Source organism: Hippoglossus stenolepis, chromosome 9 (assembly GCF_022539355.2).
Source record: "Hippoglossus stenolepis isolate QCI-W04-F060 chromosome 9, HSTE1.2, whole genome shotgun sequence".
NCBI lineage: Eukaryota > Metazoa > Chordata > Actinopteri > Pleuronectiformes > Pleuronectidae > Hippoglossus > Hippoglossus stenolepis.
In genome coordinates, this window is record NC_061491.1 from 16,867,018 (window position 1) to 16,885,827 (window position 18,810).

Consider the following 18,810-nt stretch of genomic DNA (forward strand, 5'->3'; position numbering starts at 1 on the left):
CGGGGAACTTTATCCAAACTTGGAATTACAGTTTGAGGAACTGATTTGCTTTTACGGCTTCAGATGCCGCGCGAACATAAACAAATGATACACCGACACATCCCGACAGGCCCTGTGAGTCTCAAACAATGAAACTCCATTCATTTTCACTTCTCTCTGCCATAATAGGGGAACACACAGACTGACTAATGTATGTTTATACAATACACGAAAATGCATTAGTCAGTCTATACGATATGTCCATATCATTACACCACGCACACTCTGAAGCTTTTTCTTCTGCTAACTAGACAGTCAAAGCCAGAATTGTTTCACCCCAAAATCTAACTCCGTCCTCTTTAACTGCCACCACACACACACAAAACACACACACTTTGACAAACACATTACACATAAACCATTAAAGGCTAATTGAATCTAATTTATTTAGTTTTCTGGAAAAGAATCATTTAAGGCAGAACTTCCCTAAGCCCCCTCAATGAATGGTACTCTGATACCGTTTTACTCTCTTTTCAAACACAATTAAAAAATAATATATAAATATATACACACTGCAAATGACATGCATATAAGGAGTTCATTTTGGAGCCCGATCTCAGGTCATTAGTAACCCACCATGACGCTGTGGAGTTGGAGGGTCCGCTGGCGACACACAGGCCCCTGGCCATTTATTCTATATTAAGTCTCTAATGGGCCCTCTCTCTTGTTCTCTCTCTCTCTCTCTCAGTCTCTGTCTCTCTGTCTCTCTCTCTCTCGATACGCAGCATGTCGGCTCAGCGCTGGTAAAATATGCACAGAAAGTCCGGCGCGCACACACAGACAAAGCCATTCAAATGAATGGTTATTTATTCGCTAAACGAGGATCTGGGTGTTTAATGTTCCTTGGACGTTAGGTAGTTTTCTGGGGGAGGCAGAGCCATACCCCCACGGCTACAGACATCATTTATTTTACACATAGCCTAATACTGCACACTAGGCAGCCGCAGAGAAAAATGGGCTCTGGAAGTGAGAGGGAGATATAAAAGAAATAATAAATGTTATTTTTTTTCATTTTCTTGTTTTTTCTCTCTTTCTTTTTTGGGGGCTAAGGCTTAAAGGCTTAAAGCACCCTCTGTGTGTGTGTGTGTGTGTGTGTGTGTGTGTGTGTGTGTGTGAGAAAGAGAGAGAGAGAGAGAGAGAGAGAGAGAGAGAGAGAGAGAGAGAAATCACGAATGTGAAGAGGAAGAACAAGAGGAAGTCATAGAAAGAAAGATAGTGAAGTTAACACAAACATCTCCCAAAAGCACAAGTGTGTGTGAACATTTGCGTACATTTGTGTGTGTGTGTGTGTTGGATCTCAGGATATCAGTGGGGAGGATACCTGGTTGTGTTTGAGGCTCTCAGGCCTCCATCTGCATCTCATCCAAATGCAGAACATCACAACATCAGAGGGGCTCCTGTACTTGCATAAGAACACTTCTACACAATCACACAGCGCAGGTGTGACGGCTCCAAAACACGAAAGGCATCAAAAGTAACTTTAAAAAAAAAAGAAGCATCATTTTATGGTTGATGTTAAAGTTTTTCTTTCTCTTACATCTCTCTTTCAAAAGACTTTGTAAGTTTTCATCAGCTACTTTCAAAACAATTAACAGAAGGATGTGCACTGAATAATACTTCAATATAATTAGCATGATATATTGTAAAAAACAATCTGGCTAATGAGACCATTAATTGAGGTATTAAGTGTATTAATTAACTAATATTTCTAAGCGCACTTATCTTTATATGTCAAGTGTAGGATTTATATACATTCATATTTTTAATTGAAGTCATGTGGTTAGAAATTTCTCATAAAATACATTTAACCCTATTTAATGAGGCTGTAAATTGTCTTTTAATGTAACTGACATCAAATGGGTCTTTAAACCTGAAACTCTGACCCATTTAACATGATTCATCAACATCAGCTTCAGATAAGTTAATTTGAACATTATAGGAGTTGTTTTGACCGGCACAACTGGGTCCAATTTACATTTAACATAGTGTCTGTTCTAAACCAGCCTGTTAGGAATGGGCTGTTTGTTCAGCCTGTGTCAAAGCTCCGAGATTTTTTGTTTGTCATTAGTGAGTCGTCTTTAAACAGTTCTACAAGAAATGGTTTTCCTAACTGTTGTTATTTTTCATACATTGCATGTCAACAATGTCCGAGGTCTGTTAAGCAATCGACACAATCTTTAAGACCCAAGTTCACCTTTTCATAATTAAAAGATCTAATTCAGCTCTAATATAAAGCATTAGAGCAACAAAACGAACGGTGTGCTTTTACTTTGAAGACAAATTGCCAATTAGGAAATTGATTTTATGAATATTGTTGCCATGACAGAGATCAGCACCTGTGTGCTGTGTGTCTGTGTCTCAGTCCAATATGGTGAAATAAAAATAGTTAAATTATCAAGTTGATCCGGCAGAGATTTTGACCTGCGGTTTGACCCGGTTTGACCAAACTCAGCACTGCCCCTTCCTGGACAGTTTACAGTTCACATGCCAAGTGTGAAGTTTATAAGAGCAACAGTTTGCGAGATGTGGACAGACAGACAGACAGACAGACAGACAGACAGACAGACAGACAGACAGACAGACAGACAGACAGACAGACAGACAGACAGACAGACAGACAGATGTGTTTGGAAGTAGTTGGTTGAACTCACTTTCTCATGTTTTTTTTATTAATTTTTTTATTTCACTGGTATATTGATTTATGCTAAATACATATGTTAAGAATATAAATATGTTTATAATTGAACTGGAACTAAATGGAATCAGGCCCTTTAACCTTATTTTAGCATTCAAAAAAGAAATCTCACCTCCTGATCTGTAGTGAGTGAAGTCAGTGCTATGGTCATCTCTCCATCAGAGAACTCCTTCAGCTCTGTAGTCAACAGCTGCTCCAAGTCTACATCCCATCAGTACACACAGACAAACTGACAGTTATATCAAACACACACAAAAAAGGATACACAACAATTTCACGACAGAGAGAAAAAGACACAACTATGAATTACCCTCTCTCCAGAAGTGAGAGGTAGTAGAAAGGATGTTGCGATACTTTGATTCAGTGTCACTGAGCAAAACATAATACTACAAGGGTTATGCTTAACTTTTACCAATCATGGGGGAGAGCCATAATTTGAGGTAAATGTGTCTGCTACACACCCACAGTGTTTTCACTTGCCTAATTAGGTCTTCTCCTGAAAGCTTTGTTGCACTTGATGAGACACTTTTTATTTTTGGGTGATATTGACTATATTTTTATAGTTTGGTGATGTGGCATTTAAATTGACAAGAGCTCCTAGCTACACTTTTAACAATGTCATGGCTCCATTCCATTAAGGTGTTTCATGGGGTAACCCTAACCCTAACCCAGGAAGCGAATGTTTTATTCACCTCCTCACTCGCACAGATTGGAAGTGAACAGGACGTGAAAGTTTGCTTATTATGTATTTGCGAACAGTGTAAGTGTGAATGGGCCCTCACGGTTAATTTGATCCAGTGGCTACTTCCGGTATTGCAACAAAAAAGTCCTATGTGGCCTAAAAGGTAATTCCCCCAAAGACTATATGTCAGTAAAACTTTAGATTATTACTCTTTGTTTTATATATATTGAATCCATGAAGGATTTATTTTTGTTGAACCTTCACAGTGGGATGGTTTGGGCGGCTCCAAAGGGAGAAACACATGAACTAGAAATACGGAAATACTATTTTTGCTGTTGCTCTCATTCAGGCAACAGGACACCATCTTGGTATCCAGATCTACATCCACAGTGATGCTAGAGAGACTTCCTCTTGAAACTGTTGCCTGTTTTTTAAATGAACTGCTACAGCTAAGTTTTAATACAGCCCAGTTTAGTGTCTGCTATCACAGAATGTCTGCTATTAAAGGTCTATTAGAGTCAATGCTTCTCCTGCTGCTGTCTGTTATTTACTTTACAGCATAACTGCATGACAGTATGACGAGGTCGATAGAGAGAACTGCAGAATCATTAACATCCTTATTAACTTGCATCAGTTCATTATTAAAAGTCATCCCAACTATCTCCGCTACATGTAAACCCGACTGCCTTCAATTAAAGCCCAACTTCTCAACGTGTGCAAATACGCACGTCGTAGCTTCGCCTCACCAGACTGAGCTGTGGCGACGTCGCTCGGTTGCTCCAAGGATCTCCAGAGCTCCTCCAGCTGTGGTGACTGACGGCCATGTTTGATCTGCAGAGCTTCATTCTGCAGCCGCAGCGCCTCTGTGTAGACACATGAACACATATCAGTGTATCCAGCAAATATATCAATTATAAGTACAACTTGGCAATTTAATGAATAGAGAGTTGTTTATGAATTTGTGCCTTTTAGAAATTACTGTCCTGAACTTCTGGTGTAGCAAGTAATCAGTTAAGTCTCATAATTTATTGTCTCAGATAAATCTCTAGAGACTCTACTTTATTTAGTTTTTACTGAGCCCAGTAACCTTTACTTTTCAGGAGTTGATAAACAAAAGTCATTAATTACTGAGTAACTCTTTTGCTGAGCAGTAATCGATAAGTAATGACATAAATTGTCGCTGTCCTCTCTTATTTCTCAAGAAAACGGTAGAAAATGTAAAGCATTACATTGATATGTTTTTTGAGGGCCGATACCGATATTAGGGGGTAAAACATTTCCAATACAGATAAATTGGTGTATGTATTGACAATCTATGACAAAGAAAGATAATTGAAGCTTGATATTTCCCAGATTATCCATCAATGTATTATAAAGTAAAGTACATAAATTATAAATGAAAATAAATCACAATATACAACCAAGTAGAAAAAAATGGAATTAAGATAATAAACATAAACTAAATGCACATGTTATGATATCTGCACATAAATATGCTGATATGCTGATCAATCGGTTGGGCTCTAGTAGAGTAAAATCTAATATTCTTTCATTCTGGAGGGAATTTTTAATTAGTAGTTGAATAATTCGTAAACCCCCGCTCCCTAAATGAGCAGCACAACTGGACACAGTGTAGCTCACTAGTTTCCACTGGATGGAGCCTACGAGGAGCAGGAAGTCGCAGAAATATAATAATAATTTAGCTTCCAACCTCTTCAGGACTCAATGAACCTGAAAATGGACTGTCCAAACAAATCCCCCATAGAACTATGAGAACTGGACCACGCACAGTACATCATTCTCCTGCTCTAATTATCTCTTCACTTTCTGTCTCTGCACATTACTTTGCTCCTTATCTCCTCTCACTCCGTCCAACTTAATCCCCTTTTCCTGTAGCGTCTCTGCAAATCACCGTAAGGGACGGCACAGAGGAAAAGCAGCAGAGAGTTATTGAACAGAGATCAGTCACGTCTCTGACCAACCTTTACACAGCTGCCTAACACCGACAACTGGAGTACACACACACACACACACACACACACACACACACACACACACACACACACACACACACACACACACACACACACACACAGTTTTACCTCTCATACTTACAGTATAGCAACATAAACATAGTTTTGTTTTCTCTGTTAATGGTTTCCATCCCTTTCAAACATTTACTGATTTATTTTAGAATTTTTCTCATTTGAGTAGAAAGCAAACTAACTAAAATAAAAAAAGACTCCCATTATGTGACTCTGTGTGTCTTTCTGCCTTACTCACATCCACCACCCCTTAACTCTCTCTTTCTCCATCTCTCCTGGTGAGTGTTAAGCGAGTCATGTCAGGGGATTTGTGTGTGTCCTCCTTCATCGCCCCATTACCCCCTGGGAGGCGATGCTCGCCTCCCTCACCTCCAAGAGTCTTCCCCAGCGCTGCTCTGATGTGCTCCGCTGCCTCTTGACGAATCTCCCTGGCGACCGTCGTCACCGCGACGATGCCCCATCATCCCCTGTGTCCTGCTGCCCGTCGCGATGGACCACACGCAGGATGCTGGACTCCAGAGCGAGGTACTCAGAGCTACGAGGGTGAGAAGACAGGGGGTGCAGGTGTTATGGATGGCTGCAGGGGGAAAAGCGATGATTGTGAGGCATTTGCATTAATTCAACCCCCCTTTGGGTCATGAGGATGAACACACGCAGGCCTGAAATACACACCCAAAGATACTCTACACATACTTATACATAAATACAGTCTTCTCAGCCAGAATCCACTGTGTCTGGATATGTTTGTAAAATGCATGGTGTGTGTGTGTGTGTGTGTGTGTGTGTGTGTGTGTTTACCTATCTAGAAGGCCATCTCTCAGCAGAGTGAGTGAGAGTTTTCCGGTGTAATGAAGCGTCACCAGGTCTACATCCTCTCTCCACAGCAGCAAACTCTCACAAATGTTCACCCTCTGCAGATACTTCACTGTGTCCTCGGGCAGCGCGGCATTACCCCGCCGGCCGCACAACACAGGCAGACACAGTCCGCTTGACGGTTCCTTCTTGATTACACAAACACACAAAGTGCATGAAACCAGATTCATTCATGAGATTACAAAGACAGTAATAATCATGAAAAACAATGTTATGGTGGTCATATCTTTCTAATATACCACTATAGTCAAAATCTATTTGTTTACTGTATACTGTATTTCACTTTTGTTATTTTACTGTACAGCATTTTTGTCCACTCTGTTTGCTTTAAACGTGGTTCATAAATAAACTTGAATTATATATCAAATTTGTTTAATAAATTGTATTTGGTGCATTATTGAAACAAGACTGCCTCTTCACTGTTTATGGTCTATGGTGCCATCAATTGATACATTCCTCCCACAATGCAATACACAAAAGACATGGAGAAGCTGCTTCCAGCTAGAGTAAAGAAAAATGTGAAAAATCTAAAACAACAAAGAAATTGCGATTATATTTTAGTTAAAATATTTTAGATGACACTACTGTGCATCACTCTTAAATCAATGTGGTATATACTGGATAGAATTACTGTGTAGTTAGGATTTGGGACATAATAGAGGTTTTTAAATTGAGAGCTGACAAATACATTCTCGATAAAAAAGTTGGTTTAATTCCCAAGTGCTGCCATGGACTGTATAAACAGTAGATAAAACTGACAGCGATGGACTGTGCCTTTTTATTTTGAAATACTTCAAATTCAAGCCTGTAAACAAATGTTTGGTCTTAACATGCACAGACACAGTCCACGGTACCTGGCTGAGGTGCAGGGCTAAGCACAGTGTTGCGGCCACAGTGTCAACATCTGGCCTCGGTCCACCCAAAACAGCATGGACGGGACCCTCTGATGCACCTGCCTGGAAACAAAAAACAAACGTAAGGAACAGGGCAAGTGTGTCTGCGGCTCAGTGGCTTTTTCATTTATAAAGGTTCTTGGCGAGACAGGATTCAGTGACACTCGATCTGTTTGTTTTCCAACATCCAGCGAGGGACTGTTGTTTGATGTGATACCTGATGTAACCGTATCAGCCGGACCTCATCGAGCCAGTGTGACTGTGTTAGATGACTGCAGCAGTTTGAAATGAACACCTAAATAATAAAATCATTGTGCAGCAAGCTTCAGCAGAGATATAACGCGCAATTTGCACAATGCAAAGGCTCAATCAGTGGTTTAAATTAGCCAGAGAAACTTCAGTGTTAACTCAGAGTAACATGCTTTATCAGAGAAGTGATGAGTTTCATTAATTCTACTAAACAGTGCAGGCAAACAATCCTCATTTATGTTAAGTGGACATTAATGATGGCTCCATTACAGAGATTAAACATTCATCTCTGGGTGAAAAAGGCAGAAAATTAAGTTTGCTCCTTTATTTGTTGACTGCGACTCGTGGTACTACATTTTATTATGGCTTATCATTATCTTATGGAACCATCTCTGATTCAAGCATTGGTATCATAAATTGCACTTAATGGTAAAAGTACAAAGTGCAATAACTGATGGTAATTTGGAACAAAATCACCAACCACCATCGAGAGCCTGCTCTGTGTGTGTGTGTGTGTGTGTGTGTGTGTGTGTGTGTGTGTGTGTGTGTCAATCTGTTTCATCTAAAACAGATTTGCTGACTCACCACAAGCCTGCCCTGCAGCCTGCACCATTAATCAAGAAGAAAAATGTGGAGACAATAAATATCATGTCTATCTGTAGCTCATCTTAATGGACTTGTAGGATGCTCTGATGGCAGAGCACGGAGCGGTGGAGGGGAGGAAGACTGTTTATGCTGCTTGGTTAGATTCTTGCAGCTGGAACCAAAGCAGCAAACTTCAGGTCACAAGCTGAGTTATATTTCCTCTGAGCGTTTTCTGACCTTGGCTAACACAGGATGCGCTGGCTTTGTGGCCATGGTCAAATAACTCTGATAGCAAGGTCATAATGATTGAGTGACTGATTAAATAGGAGTCACTCCGTTTTTTTAATGACAGCACATCTTTATTGTAAAAAAACTGGAATTAGCGCTCTGTGGTTGTTTGCCTTTGCCAACAGTTGTGAAGATATCGTGACCTTTGACCACTGACATCTAATTCGTTCATCTTTGAGTCCAATTGACAACTGGTCAATATTTGACCAGTTGTATTTGAAGAGAGGCCAAAATATTTCAAGAGGCCAAAAACATGTTCTATGAGGCCACCATGGCCTTGATTTTTGACCTTTTAACCAACAAAATCGAATTAGATCATCCCGAGTCCAACTGAACATCCGTGCCAAATTTGAAGAAATTGCCACAAGGTGTTCCCGAGATGCTGCGTTCACAAGACAGAACATGTGTTTTGTAAGGTCACAGTGACCTTGAAGTTTGACCACCAAATTCTAATATGTTTATCTGTGAGTCCAAGTTATAGTTTGTACCAAATATGAAAGAATTCCCTGTTGGTGTTCTTGAGATATTGCATTCACAATGAAAAACATGTGTTGTTAGCTTCATCAAGATCCAGGCATTTATTGCCTGAGAAAATGTTGAAAACGTTAAACAAGAGCAACATTGAAGAAATAATAGAATAAGTGGAAATCCGTTCAGGTGTTCAAACAAACATACAAACAAACCAACCAACCAACCAGCAAACAAACAGACAGGGGTGAAAACATAACCTCATGTAGGAGATAAAATACAGTTTGCATCAGAGAATGATCGGCAGCAGTGTGAATGTGTGGTCATGGAGTTAAAACAATCAGGACATGGTCTTTTTCACTATTCTCTAACAGAGAATATCAACCTGAAAGCTTGGCTAATGCTCAACAACTCTGTTGACATATCAAATATCTGAGTCTGTTGTAAAATGAACGGAAGCTAAATGCAAACATTAGATGAACAAAATACCTGTCATTATGTACAGTAGAACAAATTGACGTCTGTCTTGTTTCGGTTGATCGGGCCTCACCAACAGGCCACACAGATAAAGCAAATGAGGGGAGAAGAAGTGAGAGAACAAATTACTGAGAGCGAGGGGAGGAGCGAGACTGGAGGCCGTTGATTAGAGCGAGGATGAGAAAGTAAATGAGATTGGAGGAAGGAGGGAGTTAGAATATACGCTTCAGAATAAGGGGCTGAAATACAGAGCGCATGGGCCGCAGATTGATAAGTCAGACGTACAAAAGGTGGAGGAAGGAGAGCAGGGGAAATAAATGGGAGGCTAAACGGGTGAAATAATGTGATGGGGAGAAGAAAGGAGGAAGATGTCAGATGAGAGCAACTGAAGATGTGACGGAAAGACGTGCAAGGTATGTGACAGAGAGAGGGAGAGGGGGAGGAGGCCTGCAGCTGGGTCCATGGGAAGGGAGAATAAATCAATACTGGCCAGAGAAAAGGATGTGATGCATTAGCAGGAGAAAAGGCCACTCAGTGCCTGTTCTCCTGCAGAGGAGAACATTGGTGTATGGGTGTGTTGGCCATCTGATATCCTTCAATCTGAGTGCTCTCTCTCTCTCTCTCTCTCTCTCTCTCTCTCTCACTCTTTGTGTGTCTGTAGGGGGGGGTCTTGTAGATTCCATCTTTTTGTTTTTTTATCTCTCCTTTTTTGATGCAGCTGATGTCCCTAATTAAAGTGCAGCAGAATCGTCAGAAATTAGAAATCACATATCGGTGTGAATCAAGATGACGATTTATTATCTGATGAAGGATGCAGCCCTACCAGCTGCCTCAATTTAAACTTTCAGCAAATCCTCACTCTGATATGAGATTTACAAGCTTTCAGTAAATGCTCCTTGTATTAAAAATGTGGGGCAGTTATGCACATGCTTGTATATAAACATATTCTTAAACATGAAATGTTTACATCAGTGATGACTGCAACTATCGGAGAAACAAACAATGCATATTGCAGAAAAAAAGGTTTGCTTTTAAACTTGTTAATTGCTTGACTCATGGAAGATTGGTTAAGGATCCTGGTAAAGAACATGCTATCTTTTAAGAATCTTTTGGTCTATTCCATCTATTCCCCAAAAGTGAAGCCAAAGCGTCTCACTCACCACCTGGTGGCTGGGTGGTGTTAGGGTTAGGTACCGAAATCCGGTGCCAATCAGGCACGGGTTCCTACATGGCTCGTACCCAAGGGACTGAATCACAACGCAGATTTCAATGCTACTGAAGTAGTTGCCCTGTTTACAGGCACACATGTCTACTGTCTAGTCAACATTACATTTAACTCTGGTGGCAACACGCTCTCTACATGGCTCTGGCAGCACGTAACGGGACAAGTTTGGAGCTGGAGTGTTTTCCTGTATTAAACACTGAAACTGTTACTTAGTGTTAAATTATTTCAATTATGCACCAGCATGGGCAAAAACCTTAATGATACCCAACCCTCGGTGCAGTTTAGGTCATAAATCCAGTCTCCTTCGTGTTAGCAGCTGTGACATGGCACACCTGCCCAGGGACTACAGACGAAGATTTGCCAGAATGGCTAAACAGGCTCATTTACAAAAATCTTTATTAATGAGCATTGTCCCTGTAATTTTAAACCGGGAAAAAAAATAGGTGAAATGTGTTAATTTTTCTGGTAAGTTTGGTTTTAAAAAGTTATTTGAAACGGGGTGGAAACATCAGGATTGACAGCTGAGACTGTCTTGTGATTGGTCAAGCACATGTATCGGTGGGAAGTCAATACTGCAGCTCCATCCCCTGATCACCTCTAGACAGACTTTCGGCTGTGGAGACGCAGCGTCCATCTTTATTCACAGTCTGCGGTTAATTCAAGCTAATAAATGACTTTTTAGTTATTGCACTTTTCAAGCCAACCTTCCTTTTAATATTTAGAGGGCCTGGAAAAACTTGAAAGTGAAGCCAACGTGGAGCCTTTTTTTTATTGAGCAGTTTGTTTTATGTCTCGATAATTTTGTGATGTTGAAAACATTTAAAGGGTGGAAAAGTAATGGATGTTAGCACATTCTAGACACACATAAAGTCAGAGATGATTACATTTTGGTACAAAACACAATGCCAAAAGCAAAGTAGTCCTAAAAACCCTTTTTATATGTGTGTGTGTGTGTGTGTGTGTGTGTGTGTGTGTGTGTGTGTGTGTGTGTGTGTGTGTGTGTGTGTGTGTGTGTGTGTGTGTGTGTGTGTGTGTGTGTGTGTGTAGTCTCAGAAGGACAGATGCTGAAAAGTCTACTCAGCACACTGGCTCAGCTCGATGCCAAATGATGTGAGAGTGGAGGATCGTGAGATATACAGGCAAAAAAAAAGAGAGAGAGAAAGACAGACAGGTCCACTAAGCACTAAGAGCCAGGTCAATTATGAGTATGGGTGTTCTGGACGGGGGCCATCCACAGAGTAGAGAGACAGAGAGCGGGAACATGACAGAGAGTGGCCAGCAAAAGGGCGAGTCATCAAAGTTTATAAAGGAGAGCTGCTAATCGTGACGTGTGTTAATCTGTAACCTCCGCGACACTCATCAGTTGTCGTCCTTATCTCTCAGTTACCCTGCTGTGCTCTGATCTGTGGATGTGCTGCTCTGATCTCTCGTCTCTGTGGCTTTGACTGTGTTTACGTGAAGTACAATCTGATATAAAAAGTGCTCATCCTCTTGGCTGGTCGTGTGTATGTTTACACCTGTTTGCATGGATTAACTGGACATTTTGAGAACTGTAGCAAGGAGTAGAGCAAACACAAGCGTGTATTCTGAGTAATAGCATATTGGTTATATAAACATAACTTCTTTACATTCTTTTCTTCAGGCATATTTTAGAATATTCCATATTCAGAAGCATGTTTTTATTAGTTTTTTCAACCATAAACCATTACCCATATGTTTTTTATGACAAGGAGATGTAAACTTCGGACTTTGACATGTTCAGACACAGGTCGGACAATATATGCAGAGAACGTGTCTGAACGTACAGTTTTTATATGCCAATAAAGAACATGTGATATGATTAAAAGCTCCAGAAGAGCTAGTAAATGAACTTTGAAGTGGGTCTGGTTTCTCAATGATGATTATGACTTTAGAAAACTTTAAAGTCCCATTGTTTTGTCAGCCACGGGGGTTGAGAATCTCAGGTTTTAAAGTTACAAAGAAATATCCGCAGTTCCGACAACTGGACAAACTCCATCTGCTGATGAAAGACTATGTGATATGATCGAAAGCTCCAGAATGGCTACTATAGTGACATTGAAGTGGGTGTGTCTTCATGGGGTAGTAAGTGTGGGGGTGAATATTCCCTTGTAACATGGGGAAAATGGACAATATGGCCTGTAGAGACATATAAAAAACATAATTTATTCTAAATTGCAGCTGTTTGTTTGGATGCACAGTACAGTACATTTTCATGTATGGGTGTGTGTGTGTGTGTGTGTGTGTGTGTGTGTGTGTGTGTGTGTGTGTGTGTGTGTGTGTGTGTGTCCATGTTTTCCCACCCCGTTGTGCATGAAAAACAGGACAAAGTGAACTCAATGAGAAAAACTGCAGCATTACTGTTGACTAATGGCTGACGGCTGCCAGATGGAGACAGACATATTTCTGATCAAAGAAAAAGAAACGAGATCCACCTGCTGATCCGGTTCCACACCAACCTTTATTGTGTCTTTCCCTGACCCTCATCCTTCCCCCATACCTCAACCTTCCACCAGGTTTGGTGGAAATCCATTCAGTTGTTATGTTTAATCTTGCTTACAAACAAACAATCAAACAAACCAACCAACAAACAAATAGAGCCAGGTGAGACGTGAGGTAAAAAAAATGATGATGAATGATGAATGAGGTAAATGCAAAAACGCCTGACGTGCACGAGTGCCGACATCAGCTGGAAACTGGATCATCACAAAAAATCTTTGTGGCAGTGAGGATGTGTTTACAGCTCAAAGCCTTTCACAGACACTCCATGCACTACAGCTAATAATACAACTATGCCATTTAAACAAGCACAGGCACAAAGAGCAGTTTAAAGGACCACATGGCCTCAAGGTATAAGTGCAAGGCTGCCTATTGCAACAAGGCCTGTGGTAATGTTTCACTCCTGGCAGGTGACACGGAGACAATCCAGAGATGTAAAAAGAACAGTATAACCAGATATCTAAGTATGTGAGCCCTACAGCTGCACAGTGGTTGCACAGTCATTTGATCTATATAGTTGCATGATGCTTTTTTTTATGTGTGTGAACAGAGTTTCAACCCTTGTTAAACTGGTCCTCTAGGATAAAATCTGCAGAAAGTCGTGAGAATCCGATGTGTGAACACAGCAGCTGGATTAACGTTGATCGAGTGGGGTTGATGACGCTTATAACAAGCGACAGACGCAAAAATGAAGAAAATAATAGGAAAACAAATATCTCCCGGTGAAAAGATGGTGTCATACAGGTACAGGAGACCGACGAAGATGTCAAATCACGTGATCTCCGCAGTGGAATGAATACGTCACTTCCTGTCTCTGTCTGCTGCCTCACCTCTCGCCTGAATAATGCAGCGGATTTGTTGCTGTTGTGAATGTGAAAACGTCCTGTTGCGTTGTGCATGTGTGAAAAGCAAACTCTGGGTAAAGTCTGGGCCCAATTCTCTAGACTTTATCCGCAGGTCATGTCTGAACTGGGTTTTTCTGAAATCAATTAAGCTGTTATAGTGTAATCTCGCTTACAAACATACAAACCAACCAACAAACAAACGGACAGGGGGTGACAACACAAGGTAAAATAAACACAAAGACGCATGAAGTGCATCAGTGCCAAGTTCCATGCACTACAGCTAATAATACAACTATGCCACATGCACAGAGAGCAGGTTGATGGCCTCAAGGCAAAAGGGTCTGTGCAAATGTGTCACTGCAGGCAGGTTGACTGTACACAATACAGAAGAATACAGTTCAACAACATATCACACACACAGTGTGAGCCCTACAGCTGCACAGAGGTTTCACAGTCATTTAGTATTTGCATCAGGGTGTTTTTTAATGCCTGTGAACAGATATTCAACCCTGGATCTAATGCAAATTGTGAGTCAGCGTGTGTCTGCAGAGGAACCAGATACCAGGGGAGGAAGGACAGCCCCTGGCTAAACTTGTTGATGTCACGCCCCCCCCCTCCCTCATTACAAACCAGCCCCTCATTCAAATTCACCCTCTGATGTTCCTCGAAACACAAGAAGCTCGTGTTTTCAGGGGTCGAACACGCCTTCCTGCTCCTGCCTTCACCCACCTCCTCATAATCTACAGGTGCTTTGGCAAGGGGGGAGACATGCACGGCTTCTTTTTCTTTTCTTTGCAGCAACAGGACCGCAGCCTGTAGCAACAAGCAGCAGCAGCAGCAGCGTCATTCATTACAGCCACTGTCACACTCACCCCCAGTCTGCTGTGGACCCTCCGCAGATACTCCTCCATGACGGCCCGCTGCGTCGCTACGGTGCCGCTGCAGATCCCTCCATAGAGTTCAGGCCGCTGATGTGTGTGTGCGTGTGCGTGTACGTGTGTGTGTGTGAGTGTGTGAGAAAGGGAGAGAGAGATAGTGTGTGTGTGTGTATGTGTGTGTGTATGTGTGGGTTTTCTCTCGGCTCCCGAGTCCCCCGCTGCGCTCGCACTGCACCACTCTCCGCTGCTGCGTGTGCCGTCGGTCCTCCTCCTCCTCCTCCGCCTCCTCCTCTCCGGGGTGAGCCCACACCAGCACCCACCCAGCACCCACCCAGCAGTGGGTGTGTCGGCAGGAAGAAGAGGAGATCCGACCGGCGGGGGCGCGCTCGGTGATTCAACCGCGCTCCCTGCGGTATGGATGCCCCCACACTCCCCCCTCCAAGCCCCCTCTCTATATGCACATGAACGTACACACACACACACACAATCAAACACACACCTGCTCTCCTGCAGGTTGCACAGCCTCACCGTCCACCAAAGAGAATAACCAGTGTGTACAGTGAATGGTTCCAGCTCCAGCAGCACAGGCTGCACCCTCCCATTGACTGGTATCGATTTCTGCACCGTTCAGTTGCCGCAGTTTTCAATTGTTCTCCCCTATTCTACTGCAATATGATCCAAACCAGAGCCAGAATCAATGTTCACTGTGTGTGTGTGTGTGTGTGTGTGTGTGTGTGTGTGTGTGCGTGCGTGTGTGTGACAGGATGCACTTTCATTAACCTGAAAGATGGCCGTGTGATTAACAACCACACAAAACAGAGAACACCCAACGATAGAATCTCACTCTCTCTCTCTCTCTCTCTCTCTCTCTCTCTACAAACACACAAACACACACACACACACAACCTTGCACTTCTATCTTAGTGAGTGCCACTCATTGGCAGCATGTATTTCATAGCCCTTAACCGTCACAGCTAAACCTCTAACCTTAAAAATTGGAAAAGGGAGGACTGGCCAAATCCTCACTTTCCCATCCTTTAAAAGATACAAGTACAAGTAAACACATGTTTGCAGCTTTCCTTATAAAGACTTTTGCATTGGCCTCTATTTCAATGTGAAAAGCCTATAACCAAAACCTTATATCTAACCTTAAACATGACCAGTTCACACCTAACCCGAACCTTAACGTAACCATAGTTTACATCTTACACCAAACCTTAACCAGGAACTCAGAAATTATGTTTAGCCTAGGACTGAGCTTTGGTCCCCACGAGGTCCACTGGTCCTGACAAGGTCAGTGTTTATGCTGGAGAAGAGGCAACAGCAACAATGCAAACACACACACACACACACACACACACACACACACACACACAGCCCTGAAACTTTAATATTTAAAACGGATAAGGCATTTATCACTGGGTCAGGGTGCCATTGGACACATCTTTGTATATGAGTCTCTCTCTCTCTCTCTCTCTCTCTCTCTCTCTCTCTCTGTGCCATGCAGCAGTTAGTTCACAAACACACACTGATTCATTTTGGAGCGGCTCCATGCCAAACAAATACAGTATAAAGTAATCTCATTTAATTTTGACTCATGGTCCTCTACAATACACAGTGACATATTGTATAATATTACAGGAGCTGCCTTTTTTTTTGGTACTTAACAAATTTGCAGTTAACTAATTTATAAAAAAACACTATTGAACCTTTGGGGCCCCATACAGTGGCCCTATACACACACAGAAGTGGGGTGTCAATCACAGCATCAGCGTAGATGGTGCTAAGTGATCGCAACAGGACAAAATGCAAACTTTAAACACTGGCACACACAACACCAGAGTAGGCACCATAGTCATCACCGTGCCTGGTGCAGTAGCTTTACTGCAGAATGCAACATGAGCACCTTTAAAAGAGATGTTGTGGTTTCACATTTGTGGTGAAGACAGTGCTAGTCAGGTCTTAATGGAAGCTGAGTTAGTGCATTGTCACTGCCAAACGGCCTGGAGTCAATCGAGACAAAATCAATACTTGAGACTACAGACTTTTTGGGGGGGAAGGGGGTGTGGGTTAGGGGCTGTTCTCTTTTTATCATATTATTTTATTTATTTGTTGAAAGTGTCAGTAGAGATAGGAAAGGCAATGAGAGTAAGAGAGAGAGAGACGGAGAGAGGGGGGTCTCCGCCTTGAACCATGGGATGCGCTGAACCTCTGTATATTTGCCTGAAATACACCTGTGACCCGTTCAAGGTGTACTCCACCTTTCAGCCAAGGTCAGCTGGCACTGGTTCCGATACCCAAGTGGTATTGACAATGGATGGATGGAATATATTTCATGACATTTCTCCACCAAAACATTTTGGATGGGCCCACCTTCCCTTAACCTGTTGATTATTCCATTCTCGTCAGAATTGGTTATTCAGTACTCCTTTCATCAACCCCAGTTAGATAAAGTCTGCAGAACTCGACATGAGAGCAGAGCAGGATATCCCACGCAAAATTCACCTCGAGCAAGTGGGGGGGTTGATGACGTTTCCAAAACACGACAGACGCAAACATGAAAAAAAAAGAAAACAAATATCTCAAGATGAAAAAGTAGAGCCACTCGAAGAAGACACCGACGGAGACGTCAAGAGAGTTTGTGGTGACTGAGCTGACGCCAGTGTCGATGTGATGTAAACAATAACATGTAATGGCAGCAGATAAGATATGTTATATCCTGCCTCTGTCTATTGCACCATCCCTCACCTGAATAGTGCAGAGAATCTGTTGCTGTGGTGAATGCGTCTGAGTGGAGAATCTCCCTCTGCATTGTGCATGTGTGAAAGGTAAACTGCAAGTAAGATTGTCTGGAGGCTCTGACATATGTGTTCTAACATAGAGCGCCTCCAAATAGTGTCAGGAGATCATCCAGAGTTCAGTGCATGTCTGAAAGCAGCTTCTGTGGGCATGTCATGCGTGTAGTCTGCAAATGGTTCAGAGGTGTTAGGGCTGTATTCAAGGCAATGTGAAGAATACAGTTGATAGGAAAAAGTAAAGAAGGGAAAACGTCAGCTCCTTCCTTGTTTGTTCAAATCAAATGACATAAAATCTAATAATAGATAGTTGCCATGTGATAATTTTGGCGAGTGGTGAAAGGAATTGTTAACACCACGTACACCACAGCCCTCTCTTACAGAAAGTACTTCAGTGGAAAATGGACAAATGATAAATGAAGGACTTCCCATGTTACTGTCATCACCTGTGTCTATTACCATGATCCATAGTAAACAAAAAACAGTAGCTTAAATAAGCATCACACCGTTTGTAAAAACAATGTCAAATCTAAAATTATGTTGTGACCTGTAACAGTTTTTCCCTTGTCATTATTGATGTCTCTCTCTCTCTCTCTCTCTCTGTGTGTGTGTGTCTGTGTTAGATGTATATACAGTTTCGAGAAATACTTTGACGTAAGAATATAATTCAGTAAATTAATAAATCTTGTCAGATGATTTTAAAATGCTCTAGTAGATTAAAACTTGTATATGCACACAAATAGACACTGGTCAAAAAGTTTGGGAAGAATGACTGAAAGCTTTGCATGCAAGTTTGCCAGATATAACTCAGGTAACTCTAGATGGCAACAGGCCCACACACACACACACACGCGCGCGCGCGCACACACAGCAGTTTTGATCCATTTACGCACCTCCTTGCTCGCTCTTTTATGGGGTAAACTGAAATATCTGTCCTATTTTGCCTCTAAATAATTCCCCATTACCCAAGTAAGGCTGACAGCGTCTGCACCACACTCCTACACTGGTTTAATTTCCCATTGAAAACAATATAGGCCTCGCTAATTGATTTTAATGGCTCTCTCCGCGACGATGCGCCCCTTATGACTTGGAGAGAGGTCTTTAAGATTATTATTATTAGTGTAATTGCCATTACCCCCACACTTTCCCTTTGCGAGTGGCAGCCAGAGAAAGAATATCTTTGCCCTTAAGCTGAACAAATAATTATTAGAGACAGGAAACAAACAGACGACCGTCAGTTACACACACACACACAC

At 41.9% G+C, this 18,810-nt stretch overlaps 1 protein-coding gene across 7 annotated transcripts in view; it reads right to left on the minus strand.

Moving 5' to 3' along the window:
* Positions 1-15,125, minus strand: part of LOC118115597 (protein prune homolog 2) — a 38,220-nt gene extending 23,095 nt beyond the window's left edge. For 5 of the 7 annotated variants that reach the window (XM_035166866.2, XM_035166865.2, XM_035166864.2 and 2 more), the window contains exons 1-6: positions 14,754-15,124; positions 7,189-7,290; positions 6,260-6,462; positions 5,831-5,996; positions 4,163-4,279; positions 2,847-2,935 (exon numbers count right to left, since the gene is read on the minus strand). In XM_035166866.2, coding sequence (XP_035022757.2) covers positions 2,847-2,885 — 39 coding nt within the window. In that variant the 5' untranslated portion in view covers positions 2,886-2,935; positions 4,163-4,279; positions 5,831-5,996; ... (1 more) ...; positions 7,189-7,290; positions 14,754-15,124. Of the gene's footprint in view, positions 1-2,846; positions 2,936-4,162; positions 4,280-5,830; positions 5,997-6,259; positions 6,463-7,188; positions 7,291-14,753 lie in introns of all 7 variants that reach the window. The other 2 variants (XM_035166860.2, XM_035166863.2) reach the window with 1 other exon arrangement.
* Between the last annotated feature and the right edge of the window lie 3,685 nt (positions 15,126-18,810).